Genomic DNA, 18,412 nt, shown 5'->3' on the forward strand with positions numbered 1-18,412 from the left:
GCCCCTACCTGATGGAGGTTCATAGGGGGCAGAGACAAACAGGCTACGGGTCATTCAATGCTACCCAGAGAGCAGAGGCCTGGCCTGGCTGGGCCAGGTGGGGAGGAGAGCCAGAAGCATGTGGGAGCCAAATGGCCTCCCTCGTACCCAACCTCGCTGGTCAGCATGGAGGTGGACATGGGCCAGAAGAGGAGGCGGTGGAGCCAGAGATCCAGCAGACAGACGTGAATGACGTCACTGCGCTGTAAGACGGCTTATGTGTTCTAACACAAACCTGTAGTTGATTACATCTGGCAATTAATTTAGTTCTCAACAACTCAAATCAAATGTTATTTGTCACATGCTTCGTAGACTAACAGTGAAATGCTTACTTACAGGCTCTTCCCAACAATGCAGAGAGAAAGAAAATAGAGAAATAATAGAAATAGTAATAATAAATGCACAATGAGTAAGGATAAATTGGCTATATACCACGAAGGTACCGTACCGAATTGATTTGCAGCGGTAAGAGGTAATTGAGGTAGAGATGTACATGTACTGTATAACTAGGAATAAAGTGACTAGGATAGATCAACCGCAGCAAAAAGGGTCAATGCAGTCTAGGTAGCTATTTGGTTAACTATGTAACTAGCTTATAGCAGTTTTATGGCCTTTTAGGATCCTGTTGGTTCCAGACTTTGGTGGCTTATCTAGGCTGGCACTAAAGCTATTGTAAAAGGGTCTTACAGAGCATTATCGGTGGTTCAGTTGCTTATCTGTTGTTTCAGATCAATGATTTACCTAGATTTTGTAATGGTGTATATAAATGAATACAATGAAAGCGTTGTGAGGATGAGAAATTGGATGAATCAGCCTTTGGGATTGATAAAGTAAGTGAATGTGTCATTGACTGGAAGTTCCTCTTCAATGCTCTCTCCCATACAAAGGAAGCAGAGAGCAAGGTGCCTGAGCTGACATTGGAGAGGGCAGTGAACCTGCTGGGCCAAGAGAATGAGGAGATGCAGATCACTGCTGCCAGCTTTATTCAAAACCAATGTTTCAACACGCGCTATGCTAAGAAGATGGTGAGCTGGGGCCATCTCTACTACTGTTGACTTGGCGCTCAATTAAGGTTAAAGGCTTCCAGGCTGCAGGCCTACAATACAGCTGATGTTGACTATACAGTATGTGCCATTTTCAAATAATTGGATTGGTAGGGGTATTTTCCCTTCAATTTATATGAGATATGTGGGTGATTCGCATGAGAAATTCATGTTGAGCTCACTCTTCATAGAACAAGGGTTGATGAAGATCTCTGCCTGTCTGTCCCCAGGTGTTCTACCTCCACGGTATACCCAGGCTGATCAAACTGCTGCAGAGCGACAGCGAGGAGCTGGAGCGCATAGCGGCGGGGGCGCTCCGAAACGTCGTCTTCGAGAGCAGACGAAACAAGATGGAGGTGAAGGACAACGAGGGCGTGGCCCCTACACTGCGTCTGCTCAGGAGAAGTCGCGACATAGCGACCCGGCGGCAGCTCACTGGTTAGTTTGAGCACCTGCTCGTGTAGATCTGAAAAAATGTCGTAGAACTTTATAATGACCAGGGCACGTATTCACAAAGTTGCTCAGAGCAGGAGAGCTGATCTAGGATCAGTTTAGCCTTTTAAATCACAATGAATGGGGAGGGGGGGGGGGGGGGCTGATCCTAGATCAGCACTCCTATTCTGAGACGCTTTGTGAATATGTGATTGACATGAACTTACATGGTAAAATGGTAATGACACAGTAGTAACCTAAGAATAAACATGTTCCCACAGGGCTGTTGTGGAACCTATCCTCCCATGACCTGCTGAAGGAGCATCTCTCCAAAGAGGCCCTGGAGATCCTGACCACGTCTGTGCTGGTGCCCTGCTCAGGCCTGTCTGAGGGGGAGAACCCCAAGATGGCATGTCGCTGACCCAGACACCTTTTACAATGCCACTGGCTGCCTCCGGTAGGTCGTCTGGTCTGGACAAAGGCGTTTATTGTCCATTTGTGTGTTTTGGCACTGACCTATGTAGTATCTGTGGTCAGTATTCTTAGGATCCATCTTAGGGCAGCCTGGGATAGACACTCGGCAGTGGGATGCAGGAAGGGGGTATAAGTGTATGTTTGGAAGATCATGAAATAATTTCTTGATTGATGGTAGCGTAGCTTAGTTGATGTAGAGCGTTTTGCCAAAGCCAGGACAGTGGGTTCGATTCCCGGGTCCATCCGTATGTAAAATGTATGCATGCATGACTGTAAGTCGCTTTGGTTAAAAGCTTCTGCTAAAGTTATACAGTGCCTTCAGAAGGTATTCACACCCCTTGACTTTTCCACATTTTGTTGTTACAAAGTGGGATTAAAATGGATGTCTTATTTTTTTATTCAACAATCTACACAATACTCTGTCAAAGTGGAAGATTATTAAAAAAAAAAATATAATATTGCACTATAAAACACTAATATATCTTGATTAGATAAGTATTCAACCCCTGAGTCAATACGTTAGAATCTACCGTTGGCTGTGAGTCTTTCTCTGTAAGTCTCTTAAAGAGCTTTGCACACCTGCATTGTACAATATTTGCCTACTTATTAATGAAAAATATTCAAGCTCTGTCAAATTGGTTGTTGTTGATTGCTAGACAGCTATTTTTCTAGTCTCGCCATAGATTTTCAAGATGATTTAAGTCAAAACTGTAACTCGGCCACTAAGAACATTTAATATTGTTTTGTAAGCACTCCAGTGATATTTGGTCCTTGTGTTTTAGGTAGTTGTCCTGCTGAAAGGGGAATTGTCTCCGGGTCTGTTGGGAAAGCTCACTAACAATTTTTCCTCTAATTTTGCCTATGCTTAGCTCTATTCTGTTTATTTTTATTCTAAAATCTCCTTAGTCAAATCAAATCAAATGTATTTTATATAGCCCACGTACATCAGCTGATATCTCAAAGTGCTGTACAGAACCCAGCCTAAAACCCCAAAACAGCAAGTCAATGCAGTGTAGAAGCACGGTGGCTAGGAAAAACTCCTAGAAAGGCCAAAACCTAGGAAGAAACTAGAGAGGAAGCAGGCTATGAGGGGTGGCCAGTCCTCTTCTGGCTGGCCGGGTGAAGATTATAACAGAACATGCCAAGATGTTCAAATGTTCATAAATGACCAGCATGGTCAAATATAATATCACAGTAGTTATCGAGGGTGCAGCAAGTCAGCACCTCAGGAGTAAATGTCAGTTGGCTTTTTTAGCACGTCCGGTGAACAGGTCAGGGTTCCATAGCCGCAGGCAGAACAGTTGAAACTGGAGCAGCAGCAAGCCAGGTGGACTGGACAGCAAGGATCATCATGCCAGGTAGTCCTGACGCATGGTCCTAGGGCTCAGGTCCTCCGAGAGAGAAAGAAAGAGCGAAGGAGAGAATTAGAGGGAGCATACTTAAATTACCACAGGACACCGGATAAGACAGGAGAAAGCACAGCCCCCACCCACACCACTAGAGGAAACTTCACCCAACCTTACCATCCTGAGACAACCGAGTATAGCCCACAAAGATCTCCACCACGCACAAACCAAGGGAGGGGGGGGGGGCGGCGCCACAACCCAGACAGGAAGATCACGCTCAGTGACTCAACCCACTCAAAGTACGCACCCCTCCGGTAGCATGAAAGAGCACCAGTAAGCCAGTGACTCCCCCTGTAATAGGGTTAGAGGCAGAGAACCCATGGGAGAGGGGAACCGGCCAGGCAGAGACAGCAAGGGCGGTTCGTTGCGCCAGAGCCTTGTCCGTTCACCTTCACACTCCTGGGCCAGACTACACTCAATCATATGAACCTACTGAAGAGATGAGTCTTCAGTAAAGACTTAAAGGTTGAGACCAGTCCGCTCTTCACATGGGTAGACCATTCCATAAATGGAGATCTATAGGAGAAAGCCCTGCCTCCAGCTGTTTGCTTAGAAATTCTAGGGACAATTAGGAGGCCTGCGTCTTGTGACCGTAGCGTACGTGTAGGTATGTACGTCAGACCAACTCGAAAGATAGGTAGGAGCAAGCCCATGTAACGCTTTGTAGGTTAACAGTAAACCTTGAAATCAGCCCTTGCCTTAACAGGAAGCCAGTGTAGGGAAAGCTAGCACTGGAGTAATATGATGACATTTTTTGGTTATAGTCAGGATTCTAGCAGCCGTATTTAGCACTAACTGAAGTTTATTTAGTGCTTTATCCGGTAGCCGGAAAGTAGAGCATTGCAGTAGTCTAACCTAGAAGTAACAAAAGCATGGATACATTTTTCTGCATCTTTTTTGGACAGAAAATTTCAGATTTTTTGCAATGTTACGTAGATGGAAAAAGCTGTCCTCTGAAACAGTCTGATATGTTCGTCAAAGAGAGATCAGGGTCCAGAGTAACGCCGAGGTCCTTCACATGTTTTAGAGACGACTTTACAACCATCAAGATTAATTGTCAGATTCAACAGAAGATCTCTTTAGTTTCTTGGACCTAGAACAAGCATCTCTGTTTTTCCGAGTTTAAAAGTAGAAACGTTTTCAACGATCCATTCCTTATGGTCTGAAACCACAGGCTTCTAGCGAGGGCAATTTTGGGGCTTCACCATGTTTCATTGAAATGTAACAGCTGTGTGTCATCCGCCATAGCAGTGAAAGTTAACATTATGTTTTCGCAATGACATCCCCAAGAGGTAAATATATACCTTTACCTTATATATACCGTTACTCCTTTCTACCTGGCAAATCAGGCATGATTACATTTACAAGTCAATTTGCAGACGCCCTATCCAGAGCGACTTACAAATGGGCATTCACTATGATGTCCATGGAACAACCACTTACAATAGTGCATCTAAACACTTTAGATGACCTCTGCCTAGGCAGCATCAACCTCGATGGAACAGCAATGCGCTGGAACAATATCCTGCATACCTTGTGTCACTGCTTGAACCGACTGCCATTCGTTTGGCACTAGATATACCACCTGACAAACACAACATGGATATGAACAAGGGAGTGTTTTGCTTTTGCCTAGCAACCGATACAACTGAAAACAGTCTGGGACTAAATTATTAATGGACCCTCTCCCTCTTAGTGGCTCTAGTAGAAATTGAAACCTGAATCCATATTGGCTGGTGCTATCAAGCCTGGCAACCATTGACTTGTGTAACGCTGAGGAATTCCTCCGTCTGGCAATGATTTAAAACGAAAACACATAACACTCCAACTCACAGCCATAACCTTGGGTCATCACTAATGCTACTGTATTGCTCTGACGTTAATGACTTCATCTAAAAGGAAGTGGAACAGTTGACTCATTTGACAAGTGTTGAAATTAAAGTGAAAGATTAACTCCTGTTACTCTTTTTCCTTACGTTTCCTTTGTGCTTGAAATGCAATGTTGCTATCTCCAACACAGATACATTTTATTTCAATGACCTATTCTAATGGCTTTGAACTGCAGACAACAGAACCTTTTTAGAAGTACTCCAAATATCTCTCTGCTACATATAACATTTGGTCTCATCCGGCCAACAGCTAGGATAGAATATTTAGCCAGTTTGGCCAATGTTGTTGCCTGAAGTGGCGATAATGACAACCTGTCATTGTTGTTGACAGAAACATAAGCTCGGCTGGTCCAGAAGGGAGAAAAGCCATGCGGCAGTGTGAGAACCTTACTTGACTCACTGGTATACTACATCCGCGGGACCATAGCTGACTACAAGCCTGATGACAAGGTACTGCATGTGAAGGACTGTCACGTCTCCTGACCATAGAAAGCCTGTATTTTCTATGGCAGAGTAGGTCAGGGTGTGACTAGGGGTGTTTAGTCTAGTGTATCTATTTCTATGGGGGGTCTAGTTTATTTTCTCATGTTGGTGTTGTGTGTATGATCCCAATTAGAGCAGCTGGTAATTGTCTGTCCTAATTGGGGATCATACTTAAGTTGCATTTTTCCACCTGTGGGTTATGGGATATTGTTTCTGTGTAGTTGCCAGTTTAGCACTGCATTGTCGACGGTTCCGTTTATTTCTTTAATATTGTTTTTTATATTTGCTTAATTTCACTTTCATAAAATTATGTGGAACTCAACGTACGCTGCGCCTTGGTCCGTTTCTACAAACGAACATGACAATGACTAAAGTAAACAATTTGCTAAAAGCTTTTGTGCAAAGTGTTCACTTGTTTATTTTCGTACAAGCATTACTAAACATTTGTAGGTGGAATAAATATTGACACAGGGAAATGAAATAAGACTGTTTGCCTATATTTTATTAATTTATGTCTCTAGAACAATGTATTAATCTCTCCTTTAGTGTTAAAATATTGAGACATGAACCAGCTCTATTCTCCAAATTTTTTCTTTTTGCAATAGACATCTGGCAGAATGTTTGATCTTAAAATCATAGTCCCCTGAACAGAACCACTTCTTTCTCCCACAGTCCACAGAGACTGAATCTGTGGTGCATCTATATACACAACCTCTCCTACCAGGTGGAGCTTCCACAGAAGTAACGCCAGCGAGCTCCATGAAGCTCTCGACTCAACCTGGCTCCAAAAGACCAAGACCCCGGCTGTTTCGGCTCCCGCAGTGCCAAATCATTCCAGGTAGGCTCCCACGTGGCTTGTTATCATCGTTGTTGCCCTTATGTACTTGACATGCACTGTTTCTATCTGGTTATAATTAAGTTATTACCACTAAAGAAAATGAGCGATTCCTATGTTATGGATAATCCGCCTTGGTAAAGTGGTAAAGCATACATTTTGAATTAACTCTTTAAGCCCGGTTTTTCTTTGACAAATCTATTTGTTAAGAGCCTCATACACATTACATTGAAAATTTAAAAATTAATGAAATATAATGTGAAACCCTGCGTATCTGGGGAGTTAAGAATTAAGGGACTTCACTGTACTATTCTGAGTTGGTTTATGTCCTATAGCGTCTTTGAACCCAAAGCGCCACAACTCGTGGAGAGAAAGGTAAAAGTAGTCCCCCTGCATGCTGGACTGAGTGGCTGTGGACGCCATCACTGTGCGAGCATGTACCTGTCAATCATGGCCCGCAGCATCCGTTCCCCTACACTCAGGGAGGCCTGCATCGGGAGCGCCTACAGAAAACATCGACAAGCTGGGAACGGCCCTAGTAAGGCTATATCACAGATTCTTTGATCTTATTTCTATGGCTGACTGTACTGTTTCTGGGAGTGTGGGAATTGATTTTGCCCATGGGTATTTGATTGAAATACTACAATACAGCCACAACATCTCGATTATATTGTAATGACTGACTGTGCTATAAGTAAGTTGCATTTATATTTTTGTTCAGTATGGATAACCTGAAGGCTACCTACCTCTGTTTAGGTGTCCCAGGTGTCTTTGATGCTGTAGCAGTGTCTTCAGGTGCTCAGGGTCAGAGACAGACTGAACACACTCCTCCAGGTCAGAGAAGGCAAGGCTGAGACAAGATGCTGTCTGAGGGTGAGAGAGGCAAACTTAAAGTTAAAATGGAAAAGGAGAGTGCAGTCCACTCCCAAATCAACCCATATCTCCTACCCACTGGAAACATATCGATGTTCAGTCCATTTATTCATTTATTAAATTCATTCATAACTGTAAACGCAACATTTTTCACATTTAAATTGATAGGATGAAGATGCAGTCATATCAGTACCTGTGTAAAGCTGGGCACCGGCGGCAGCTCCTCCAATCTGGAGAAGAATTCCCACAACAGAATCTGCAGTGCTGTGTCATACTTAGTACCGTACTGCACTGGGAACACCTCCTTTAATTAAAATGTAGAGAGCCATTACACAGTTAGGTGAATGGTCTTGCCTGTAACACGTGTTATCATCAATAAGCATTAGTTTAATAAAATACTTGTTTTATCCATTTGCATTAATATTCTTGATATTTGTCACAGTACCCAATTTGACACACAACACACACATCACATGCTTGGAAACATTACATTCAATTATTACACAGAACTACCCAACTGTCGTATAGAAATCATAAAGTGTGACTTTGTGAGATTCAAATGGTATTAGTAATTGACAGGTGTGATACAGGTGTTGTATATCAGAAATTATTGGATAGTACATGGAAACAATGGCAAAAAAAAAAAACTTTTCCAGAAATTCTGCATAATTGGTTCCCAACCAGGGGTACTAGGAGCCCTGGGGGTACTTGGCCTATCCACAGGGGGTACTTGAGAATACTCAGAGACCATAGGCCTACTGGTAAAATGCACGAGGGGGTACTTCAGGGGTATTCCGGGCACAGCAAAATTCAGTTGGTGGTACAGTAACCGAAAAAGGTTGGGAACCAGCTATCTACAACAGGGATGGGCAATGTTGATGGGGGTGGGGGCCCCCCAAAAAATGAATAAATAAATTTGGCACTCATGTGGGGCCGCAGTGGTTTGCCAACCCWCAAGTGCAGTCAGTGCCGGCCCTAGCAATTTGGGGGTCTTAAGTGAAGTTGTCCCCCCCACCTTGCAAGCAAAACATTTTAGCAGCCCCCCCCTTGACGGCAAAGAGAAAATTAAAGTTTGAGTTAATTTCCTGCAATTCTACACATTTTGCCATGGGCCAGAGAGAAGATTTTGCAATTGTATAACAAATTTCATGCAATTCTGCTCATTTTTTAAATGGAGCAGCCTGGTCTCAGGCTAGATGTAACATAGTGAATGTAAATCACTCAAATTAGTATGATATGTTATATTTGGTATGGTATGATTATATAAGACAGGCTACTTAAGACAAGAACAAAAGGAGGGTGGTTGGTCGGGGTGGATGGGTGGGCGTATAACTTTAGCAACTTTTCAACTACTTTGCATGTTAGCTAACCCTTCCGCTAACCCCTAGCCTCGCTAGTGTGATCCACCTAGTTAGCATCAGCCAGGAATGCGTAACATACCATAAGTTTAGCAAATTAGTTTCATACGAATTGTCATTCGTAACATATACAAAATGGATGATGGACATCCACAAGTTAATACATACCATACTAAACATAACATATCATAATAAATGGAACGTCTCGAATTTACATACATAATAATACAAAATGCTCTGAGACCAGGTTGGGCAGAGATAAACATTTACAGTTTTACAGACAATTTCCTGCAATTTTTTTACATTTTGCCATAGGGTGGAGACATGTTTGAAGTTTTTATATGATATCTGATGATCAATGGGGGCCTGTCATAATTCGACCATGATTAGATAGCTGGGCGCTAGACTAACTAACCAATCTAAAAAAGTTTTCCTGACATGAACTAACTGAGTGACAGTCAGTAACTGACATAAGAGAAAAACTGCTGATGCACAACCAAATTTCGAAATAGCACCTTGTGTATTCTACTAGTCCAACTATCAACAGTAAATTGAGACCCTGACAGTTCCTTTAAAAAAAATGTGGTTGGGGGAGACATATCCGCGGGCCTATAATCTGGAGGGCGCCAGTTGCCCATCCCGGATCTACAAGGGTTGCTATTTGCCAGAGAATTGGCCTTGTAGCCTATCAACGATAATATTTTGGCATTCTTCCCAGCGTGTCCTCGCTTCCTTATTTGTAAAATGATATTACAGGTGTCGACTATACAGACCACACCCCAGTGGCAATGAACTCAACTGTCCCGCTTGCACCAGAACGGACTCACCCGAATACTTCACTGTTCGGGAACACCGAGTCACTGTGTAGGAACGGATCGGGAAAGGACGATAGTGACACTTTTTATGAATCTGCGGGCTATTTTATGGAATTACACTTTTGGAGAGCTACGGAATCATGGAAGCGCCGCCATTTATGAAGTCAGTTTTACCTGCGCTAGACTCATTCACACTTGACGCAGATGACACGAGTTTGGCATTACCACCGGAGGATAATACAAAGACTCATTCAACCGACCGGGGTTTTCGTGTTCAGCAACAAGTGCAGCTCACACTTGCTCGTAAGGGCAAAAAGACAACGTCCAATGGTAAAATAGTAGTTTACAATGTGTTTTTCATTGAGTCTGTACGAAGAAACAAGGTCTGTAAGATTAGCCTATTGAAATCGCCAAGGGAATTAGAATTTTAAGATTGGGGGGGGTAAAAATGTTTCTGCATAGTCTACCAGGAAATACAGGACGGGTCGAAACCAGATGCAACCAAATGGACATGCAGGCCTAGTCATTGGTGTCAAATTCTTAGTGACATTGTATTTGTCATGATGTTTGCAATCATGTCAGCAAACTATTATATTCAATCTCCTCTAGTCTACTGTATTTGCAGTCCTCCCCATTTACCTTTCCAATAGGAACGGGCTGCATCCAGATGGTAATTAGGGAATTGGCGAGATGGCATGATCCTTCAGAACACATGTGGTGTATCTTTCAGGTAGTCTTCATCTATCCAGAAAGCCATCAATTATCACCGGTTCCAGAGATGGAACCTTGTCTAACATGAAGGTAAGGCCTGTCCAATAATACACAACCCACTATCTACAGTCACAGGTGCTTTAGCCTCCCTAAAGTTAACCAGAGAGCCTGAATGTTAGAAATAACAGCTACGTGATTCAACTCCGGAGCAAGGGACTTCACCCTGCATGGCAGTCAAGTGCAATGTGTCTGGAGGATATGTGAAGTGTTTTTACATTTTTTTACTTTAATTCCATATTTAGTGCGTCATTGAGGTGATAAACTTCACAAGAAACAGCAGGAAAATGAGATGGTATCTATTTGCCCCTAAAATAAACTGTAGGCTGCATTGGTTTTGAATGTACTGCCCATATGGTTTGAATAAAAACAAATTGGATAGTCTCAGGGATGTGCAGCTATTGTAAGCCCCAAGCCCATAGGGCAGAGAGTGTTAGATACCCATATCTCAAAAATGTGACAGATAAAGCCTTTCCTACTGGCACACTTGACATATTTATCGCCCCTTTGTCTGTTCTACCAAACGCTGAAATTCTATCATCTCACATAGACAATTTGAATTGAACTGCAGTTTTATTGAATAATATCTTCATGATTCCTAAAGGAAACATTACAGGCTGACTACACCGCTCGCATTGCAAAATACATTTAGAAATCTATATTATTCAATTATTACACCCACACTGCTCGCGTGCGCCAACGAGCGTCTGCGTTGCCAAGAGCTAAAATAGAAGTCAGTTCTATTTCTGACGCAGATCGCGCTGCAAGTCCTGCCTCTCCCATCTCCTCATTTGATTTATAGKAGCAGGTACCCACGTGCCATCTCCTCATTGGTTATATGAGGCCAGTGGCGGTAATTCACCTAATTTATGAAAGTTGCCAATCGCAATATAAAGTCAAGAGAAGAAAAAGCCTAGAAGGAGGAGGGATGACTAGAAACGATTCGGTTGACCGTTTTATGTGTGAATTAATTGTCGGAGTAGAGGACCTTGTGCATTTCAGGTAGAATAACAACTCAATGTTTATATACCAGGACAAATTAGCTAGCAACAGCAAGCTAGCTAAATAGGACAAATTAGCTAGCAAGCTAGCTAGCTAAATTGCCATAAATGTTTAATGCTTTTTGACCTGTCCCCAAATTAATGTAATTGGTTCAGAGTTTGTTTTGATATTTTAACCTGCGTGTCGTGATTGCGTTTGGTGTGGGGGGACAAAATAAATGTATGCACGATGGCGCACGCGCGCAGTCGGTTTGGGTTCCTTGTAAGTTGTGGCTTTAAAACACACAATACAGGATGATGCAACAATACAAACAGAACAGTGGTTATTCAGACATCAGAGAGAGCATTTTGTATGATCTTTTTCCCTAAACCTTTTGTGTTGCTTTGAGTCATCACGACTGTGTCCAATTATATGCAACTGCTTTATAGATGTTTTAGCATTATTACCAGAAATGTCTATGGTTGATTCAGTTGTAAGCATTCTGAAACGGGGCAACCACTGCTTTTCACCTTTCCATGTAGACACACTCATCTTTGGGTCAGATCGGAGGCAGGGACTTCAGCAGCCTGTCGTCTTTGAAGGAGAATAGAAGAAGTCCGTCTAAGAGGGTGGATTTGACCCCAGTCACCAGCCCTGAGGTACCTCGCTCCCGTCTGGCCTACGGGACACTCCGCTTCGGAACCTACACCCTCCCCGGCCCTAGCCAGCCGCCCATGATGGGAACTTCAGAGGAGCGGTCTTATGGGACAGACTTGATGCGGCGTTATGCCCATTCAGAAATGGCCCGTAGCACAAGGACACACGCCATAGCTAACGGCGGCAACTACCACTGGAGCCAGTCCCTCAGACAGAGTCGAGGTCCTCAGCCCCTCTCTGCAGACCACTCATTCCTGTGCAGCAGCCCTGCGATTCGCACCGACAACAGCCACTTCCTGATGGAGGTTCAAAAGGGGGCGAGGAGACAAACAGGCTATGGGTCATTCAATGCTACCCAGAGAACAGAGGGCCTGGCCTGGCTGGGCCAGGTGGGGAAGGAGAGCCAGGGGCATGTGGGAGCCAAATGGCCTCCCTCGTACCCAGCCTCACTGGTCAGCATGGAGGTGGACATGGGCCAGATGAGGGCGGCGGCGGAGCCAGAGATCCAGCAGACAGACGTAAATGAAGTCACCGCGGTGTAAGACTGCTTATGTGTTCTATACAAACCTGAAGTTGATTAGATCTGGCAATTAATTTAGTTCTCAACATCTCAAATCAAATGTTATGTCACATGCTTCGTAAACAACAGGTGTAGACTAACAGTGAAATGCTTACTTACAGGCCCTTCCCAACAATGCAGAGAGAGAGAAAATAGAGAAATAATAGAAAAGTAATAATAAATGCACAATGAGTAAGGATAACTTGGCTATATACTCAAGGTACCAGTACCGAATTGATTTGCAAGGGTACAAGGTAATTGAAGTAGATATGTACATACTGTATAACTAGGAATAAAGTGACTAGGATAGATAATAAACAGGATAGATTATCAACAGCAGCAAAAAGGGTCAATGCAGTCTAGGTAGCTATTTGGTTAACTGTAACTAGCTATTTAGCAGTTTTATGACTTAGGGGTAGAAGCTGTTCAGGGTCCTGTTGGTTCCAGATTTCGGTGGCTTATCTAGGCTGGCACTAAAGCTACTGTAAAAGAGTCTTCCAGAGAATTATTGGTGGTTCAGTTGCTTATCTGTCGTTTCAGGTCAATGATTTACCCAGATTTTGTAATAGGTGTATATAATGGAAAGTGTTGTGAGGATGAGAAATTGGATTAATCAGAATTTGGGATTGATAAAGTYAGTGAGTGTGTTTGTCAATGACAGGAATTTCCTCTTCAATGCTCTCTCCCATACACAGGAAGCCAGAGAGCAAGGTGCCTGAGCTGACATTGGAGAGGGCAGTGAACCTGCTGGGCCAAGAGAATGAGGAGATGCAGATCACTGCTGCCAGCTTTATTCAAAACCAATGTTTCAACAGCGCTGACGCTAAGAAGATGGTGAGCTGGGGCCCATCTCTACTACTGTTGACTTGGCCGCTCAATTAAGGTTAAAGGCTTCCAGGCTGTAGGCCTACAATACAGCTGATGTTGACAATACAGTATGTGCCATTTTCAAATAATTGGATTGGTAGGGGTATTTTCCCTTCAATTTATATTGAGATTGTGGGCGATTCGCATGAAAATTCATGTTGAGCTCACTCTTCATAGGAACAAGGGTAGATGAAGATCTCTGCCTGTCTGTCCCCAGGTGTTCTACCTCCACGGTATACCCAYGCTGATCAAACTGCTGCAGAGCGACAGCGAGGAGCTGGAGCGCATAGCGGCGGGGGCGCTCCGAAACGTCGTCTTCGAGAGCAGCGAGAACAAGATGGAGGTGAAGGACAACGAGGGCGTGGCCCCTACACTGCGTCTGCTCAGGAGAAGTCGCGACATAGAGACCCGGCGGCAGCTCACTGGTTAGTTTGAGCACCTGCTCGTGTAGATCTGAAGGAAATCGTCGTAGCACTTTATTAATGACCAGGGCACGTATTCACAAAGTTGCTCAGAGCAGGAGAGCTGATCTAGGATCAGTTTAGCCTTTTAAATCACAATGAATGGGGCTAGGATCAGTTTATCCTTTTAAATCATAATCAATGAGGGGGGGCTGATCCTAGGTCAGCACTCCTATTCTGAGATGCTTTGTGAATATGTGATTMACATGAACTTACATGGTAAAATGGTAATGACACAGTAGTAACCTAAGAATGAAACATGTTCCACAGGGCTGTTGTGGAACCTATCCTCCCATGACCTGCTGAAGGAGCATCTCTCCAAAGAGGCCCTGGAGATCCTGACCACGTCTGTGCTGGTGCCCTGCTCAGGCCTGTTTGAGGGGGAGAACCCCAAAGATGGCATGCTGGCTGACCCAGACACCTTTTACAACGCCACTGGCTGCCTCCGGTAGGTCGTCTGGTCTGGACAAAGGCGTTTATTGGCCATTTGTGTGTTTGGCACTGACCTATGTAGTATCTGTGGTCAAGTATTTCTAGGGATCCATCTTAGGGCAGCCTGGGATAGACACTAGGCATTGGGATGCAGAAAGCGGTATAGTAGTTATGTTTGGAATGATCATGAAATAATTTATTGATTGATGCTAAATGGTGTACAGTGCCTTCAGAAGGTATTCACACTCCTTGACTTTTTCCACTTTATGTTGTGTTACAAAGTGGGATTAAAATGGACGTCTTTAATTTTTTTATGTGGAAGATAAAAAAATATATAATATTACACTATAAAACACTAATAGATTTGAAGTCGGAAGTTTACATTCACTTAGGTTGGAGTTATTAAAACTCGTTTTTCAATCACTCCACAAATTTCTTGTTAACAAACTATAGTTTTGGCAAGTCGGTTAGGACATCTACTTTGTGCATGACACAAGTATTTTTTCCAACAATTGTTTACAGACAGATTATTTCACTTAATTCACTGTATCACAATTCCAGTGGGTCAGAAGTTTGCATACACTAAGTTGACTGTGCCTTTAAACAGCTTGGAAAATTCCAGAAAATGATGTCATGGCTTTAGAAGCTGTTCAAGAAGTTGTTTGCCCTTGACATAGGATTATTGGAATTGATGCTTATATATGGTGAATTCAATTTTAGAGAGTTGATATTCTGTCGGTATGTACTTGTCATAAAGGCCCTACCGTTAAAACTCAGTCCCTCTTTGCTTGACATCATGGGGAAAATCTAAAGAAATCAGCCAAGACCTCAGAAAAAAAAATTATAGACCCCCACAAGTCAGGTTCATTCCTTTGGGCTGCCGATTTTGCCAAACGCCCTTGAACGCCCGGATCAATCCACGTCTACTTTGTTCTGTGTACAACAATAGGGTTACACCAAGTTAGTGTACAAGACTCATTGTGACCACGCAAACTGTCAATACTGTTGTTCATGTCTCAGGAAGGAGGACAATTCTTTGGTTGCGAAAGTGCAATCAGAGTCCCGAACAAACACGCCAAGTGGTAATGTTGGAAGGCGCGCTGGCTAGTGAGAGATGCTGGAGTGTACTCAAGTGGGGTTTGCAAGTAAACGCGGAGCATATACTGGATACATACCACAAGGCTCGATTAGAAGCGTTGGAGAGTAATCCCTAGTGTCCTTGTGGCAAGTTCGTGATAGATGTGACATATTACCGCATAAGGATGTGCTGCCACCACCAGTGCTGGATAATATATGACAGCACTAAGTTACTTCGGAGTGAGGTGTTTGTATTGTTGCCTTGGGTGGACTTCTTGTAGTTCAGAGTGTACAGAATAGAACGCTGAGAGATGTACTCATATTGCCGGCCTAGTTGTTATTTGTCTTCCAGATTTTAGCTTTATAGGTTTGCGCTCACACCAGGACATGTGTGAAGTCGACTCGATGGCTGTGATTCCTCGCTGTGCCTGGAGACTGTGAGATTAGAAGTGTAAGGTTGACTCATACAATTTTATTGAGCATAGGAGGGATCGGTTGGTTTCTGAACACACCATAATTCCACAAGATACTAAATTAAATAAACGGTTGCAGCGGAATGGGCTCAAAGTGATATTCAATGTCTTTTTTTACCCATCTACCTCTTCGCCTCTTCGTGACATTGGCAACAAAAAACAACCTTCCTGGTCTTTTTTTGTTCAGTCTTTAAAATTCTCTGTTCAACTGCAGACCATACAGATAATTGCATGTGTGTGGGTACAGGAAAGGTGTAGTCATTTTCAAAAATCATGTTAATCATATATATTGCACACAGTGAGTCGATGCTACTTTATTATGGGTGTAAGCACATTTGTACTCTAAAAGTGTTGAATACTTATTGACTCAAGACATTTCAGCTTTTCATTTGAATTCCTTTGTAAACACTGCTAAAAACAAAAGTCCACTTTAACATTACGGGGTGTTGTGTGTGTAGATCAGTGACAATCTCAATTGAATTATGTTAAATTTAGTCTGTAACGCAACAAAATGTGGAAGAGTGAAGGGGTGTGAATACTTTCTGAAGGCGCTGATTATTATACGTTGACCCAGCTCGGTTCATGTGCAATCATCTCTTCACCACAGTGTTACATTCACAGGGCTTTTGTCAAGCATATTATATTATATCTCTGACAGCCTCCTCGCCATGAGTGAGAACTGTGAGGTTCCCTCAAAGGCCATCGTCATCCTGTTACTCCTTTCTACTGGCAAATCAGGCATGATGACTATCTGCCTAGGCAGGCAGTCATCCTCTGATGGAACAGCAATGCGCTGGAAGGAACAATATCTCGCATTACCTCGTGTTCCTGTTGAACCGAAGCGCATTGGTTTGGCACAGAGTATATCCACCTGACACAACACAACATGTGGTATAGACAAGGAGTGTTTTTGCTTTTGCCTAGCAACCGATACAACTGAAAACAGTCAGGGACTAATTTTTAATGGAGCCCTCTCCCTCTTAGTGGCTCTAGTAGAATTGAAACCTCTGTTAATCCATATTGGCTGGTGCTTATCAAGCCCTGGCAGACCATGTGACTTGATTCGCTTAACTCTATGAGATGGCCATCATCCTCTTGTTTCAGTGCTTTTGGGCTTCGAACGTGCATTGTGTTTAAACGAAAACCACGATAGACACTCCACATAAAACTCTAACAGGCGCTCTTATTAACACTGGAGGTCATTCTAGGTGATGTTACTGATTTTGGCTAGACGGTGCTGTGACTAATAAGGACGCTGTCGGAATTTTTGAGATTATTAAATTATTTAATAAGATCGGGATTAGTTGTGGAGTGCACGATGTATTTGGTTTTGAGTAGTCAACTGTCATGTGTTTTTGTGCTTTGACTTCGAGTCTAAAAGGTAGAGAGTTAGAACAGTTGACTGCGCTCATTTTTTTTTATTATTTAGACATATAGTTTTGGTTGAATTAAGTGAATAGATTAACTCATGCTTGCTTCATTTGTCTTTTACGCTATTTTCCTGTTTGGATGAGGTGTAAGTGGAGGATTATTAATTCACGTCTTCTCGCTAAGTCTCTCAATCTCACAGAGAGGACAGTGTTATATTACGCTGGCCCTGACCTTGTGGTATAATGGCTTTATCTGCATGGCATAAACAGAACAACCTATTTTATTTGTGTAAACGTACACGATGCACATATCTTTTTCTCCTGGTTACTACAAAACTCTATCATTGTAGTGACATTCCAGAAGAGCAAACTCAGGCTATAGCTTAGACATGATTTTAGCGCAGTCTGTGCGCCAATGGGGCTCCATTAAGGTATTCGAAAGAAGGGCTAGTGTTTTGTCTGTTGCTAGTGCCTATGCTGAGTGCGCTTTTATGTTTCATCATTTCATTTTAGAACAAATGCCACACTGACACTGGTCGAATTTGATTAGTTTAGCTCAGAAATCATTAAGCTAACGCGCCTGGTGTCCAGAATGTTTGAAGAAAAGACCCAGCTGTTGACGCGACAGTTTACCGCGTCACGTGTGCATATGAAGAGAACTCTTTGACTACAACATCTCGGTGTTATTACTTGACTTTCTTTCCGCTGAGTGTTGGTGTTGATTGTGTATTTGTGACACAAGTGGTGCACTGTTACTACAAGCCGGATGACAGAGTGGCTTGTATTGTTAGTATAGCTGACGATGATACCGTGTTACTATTCCTACATGTTTAGATTTTATCTTCCTATAAGACACAGTGTGTAACTGACTTAATGAGTAACACAATATATATTTGAGCTCTGACAATTTGATTGCTTTACTTCGTTAACCGTGGTCTCCTCAGGTGGCTTGTTATATTTGCGGCTTGGTCACAACTGCAACTTATCTAAACATTTTGTACCGTGTCTGGTCTTACATTACCAATTGACTCTCCGTACAACCTCAGGGCCCAAATGGGAAAACGTAATAATTTGAACTGATTTATTGTCTGATAAGTTTGTCTAATTGTGTATAGAAGTC

General features: G+C 42.9%; 1 protein-coding gene and 1 pseudogene across 1 annotated transcript in view; both read left to right on the forward strand.

Annotated features, from left to right (window-relative positions):
- The window catches only part of LOC139023398 (plakophilin-2-like), an 8,819-nt pseudogene extending 3,053 nt beyond the window's left edge, over positions 1-5,766 (forward strand).
- A 3,718-nt stretch (positions 5,767-9,484) lies between these two features.
- pkp2 (plakophilin 2) overlaps positions 9,485-18,412 on the forward strand; it is a 13,819-nt gene continuing 4,891 nt past the window's right edge. Inside the window, exons 1-6 of the mRNA XM_070433686.1 lie at positions 9,485-9,977; positions 10,378-10,448; positions 11,939-12,591; positions 13,308-13,446; positions 13,697-13,904; positions 14,211-14,388. Coding sequence (XP_070289787.1) covers positions 9,788-9,977; positions 10,378-10,448; positions 11,939-12,591; positions 13,308-13,446; positions 13,697-13,904; positions 14,211-14,388 — 1,439 coding nt within the window. The 5' untranslated portion in view covers positions 9,485-9,787. The remainder of the gene's footprint in view (positions 9,978-10,377; positions 10,449-11,938; positions 12,592-13,307; positions 13,447-13,696; positions 13,905-14,210; positions 14,389-18,412) is intronic.

This window comes from Salvelinus sp. IW2-2015, linkage group LG3, assembly GCF_002910315.2.
Source record: "Salvelinus sp. IW2-2015 linkage group LG3, ASM291031v2, whole genome shotgun sequence".
Taxonomy (NCBI): Eukaryota; Metazoa; Chordata; class Actinopteri; order Salmoniformes; family Salmonidae; genus Salvelinus; species Salvelinus sp. IW2-2015.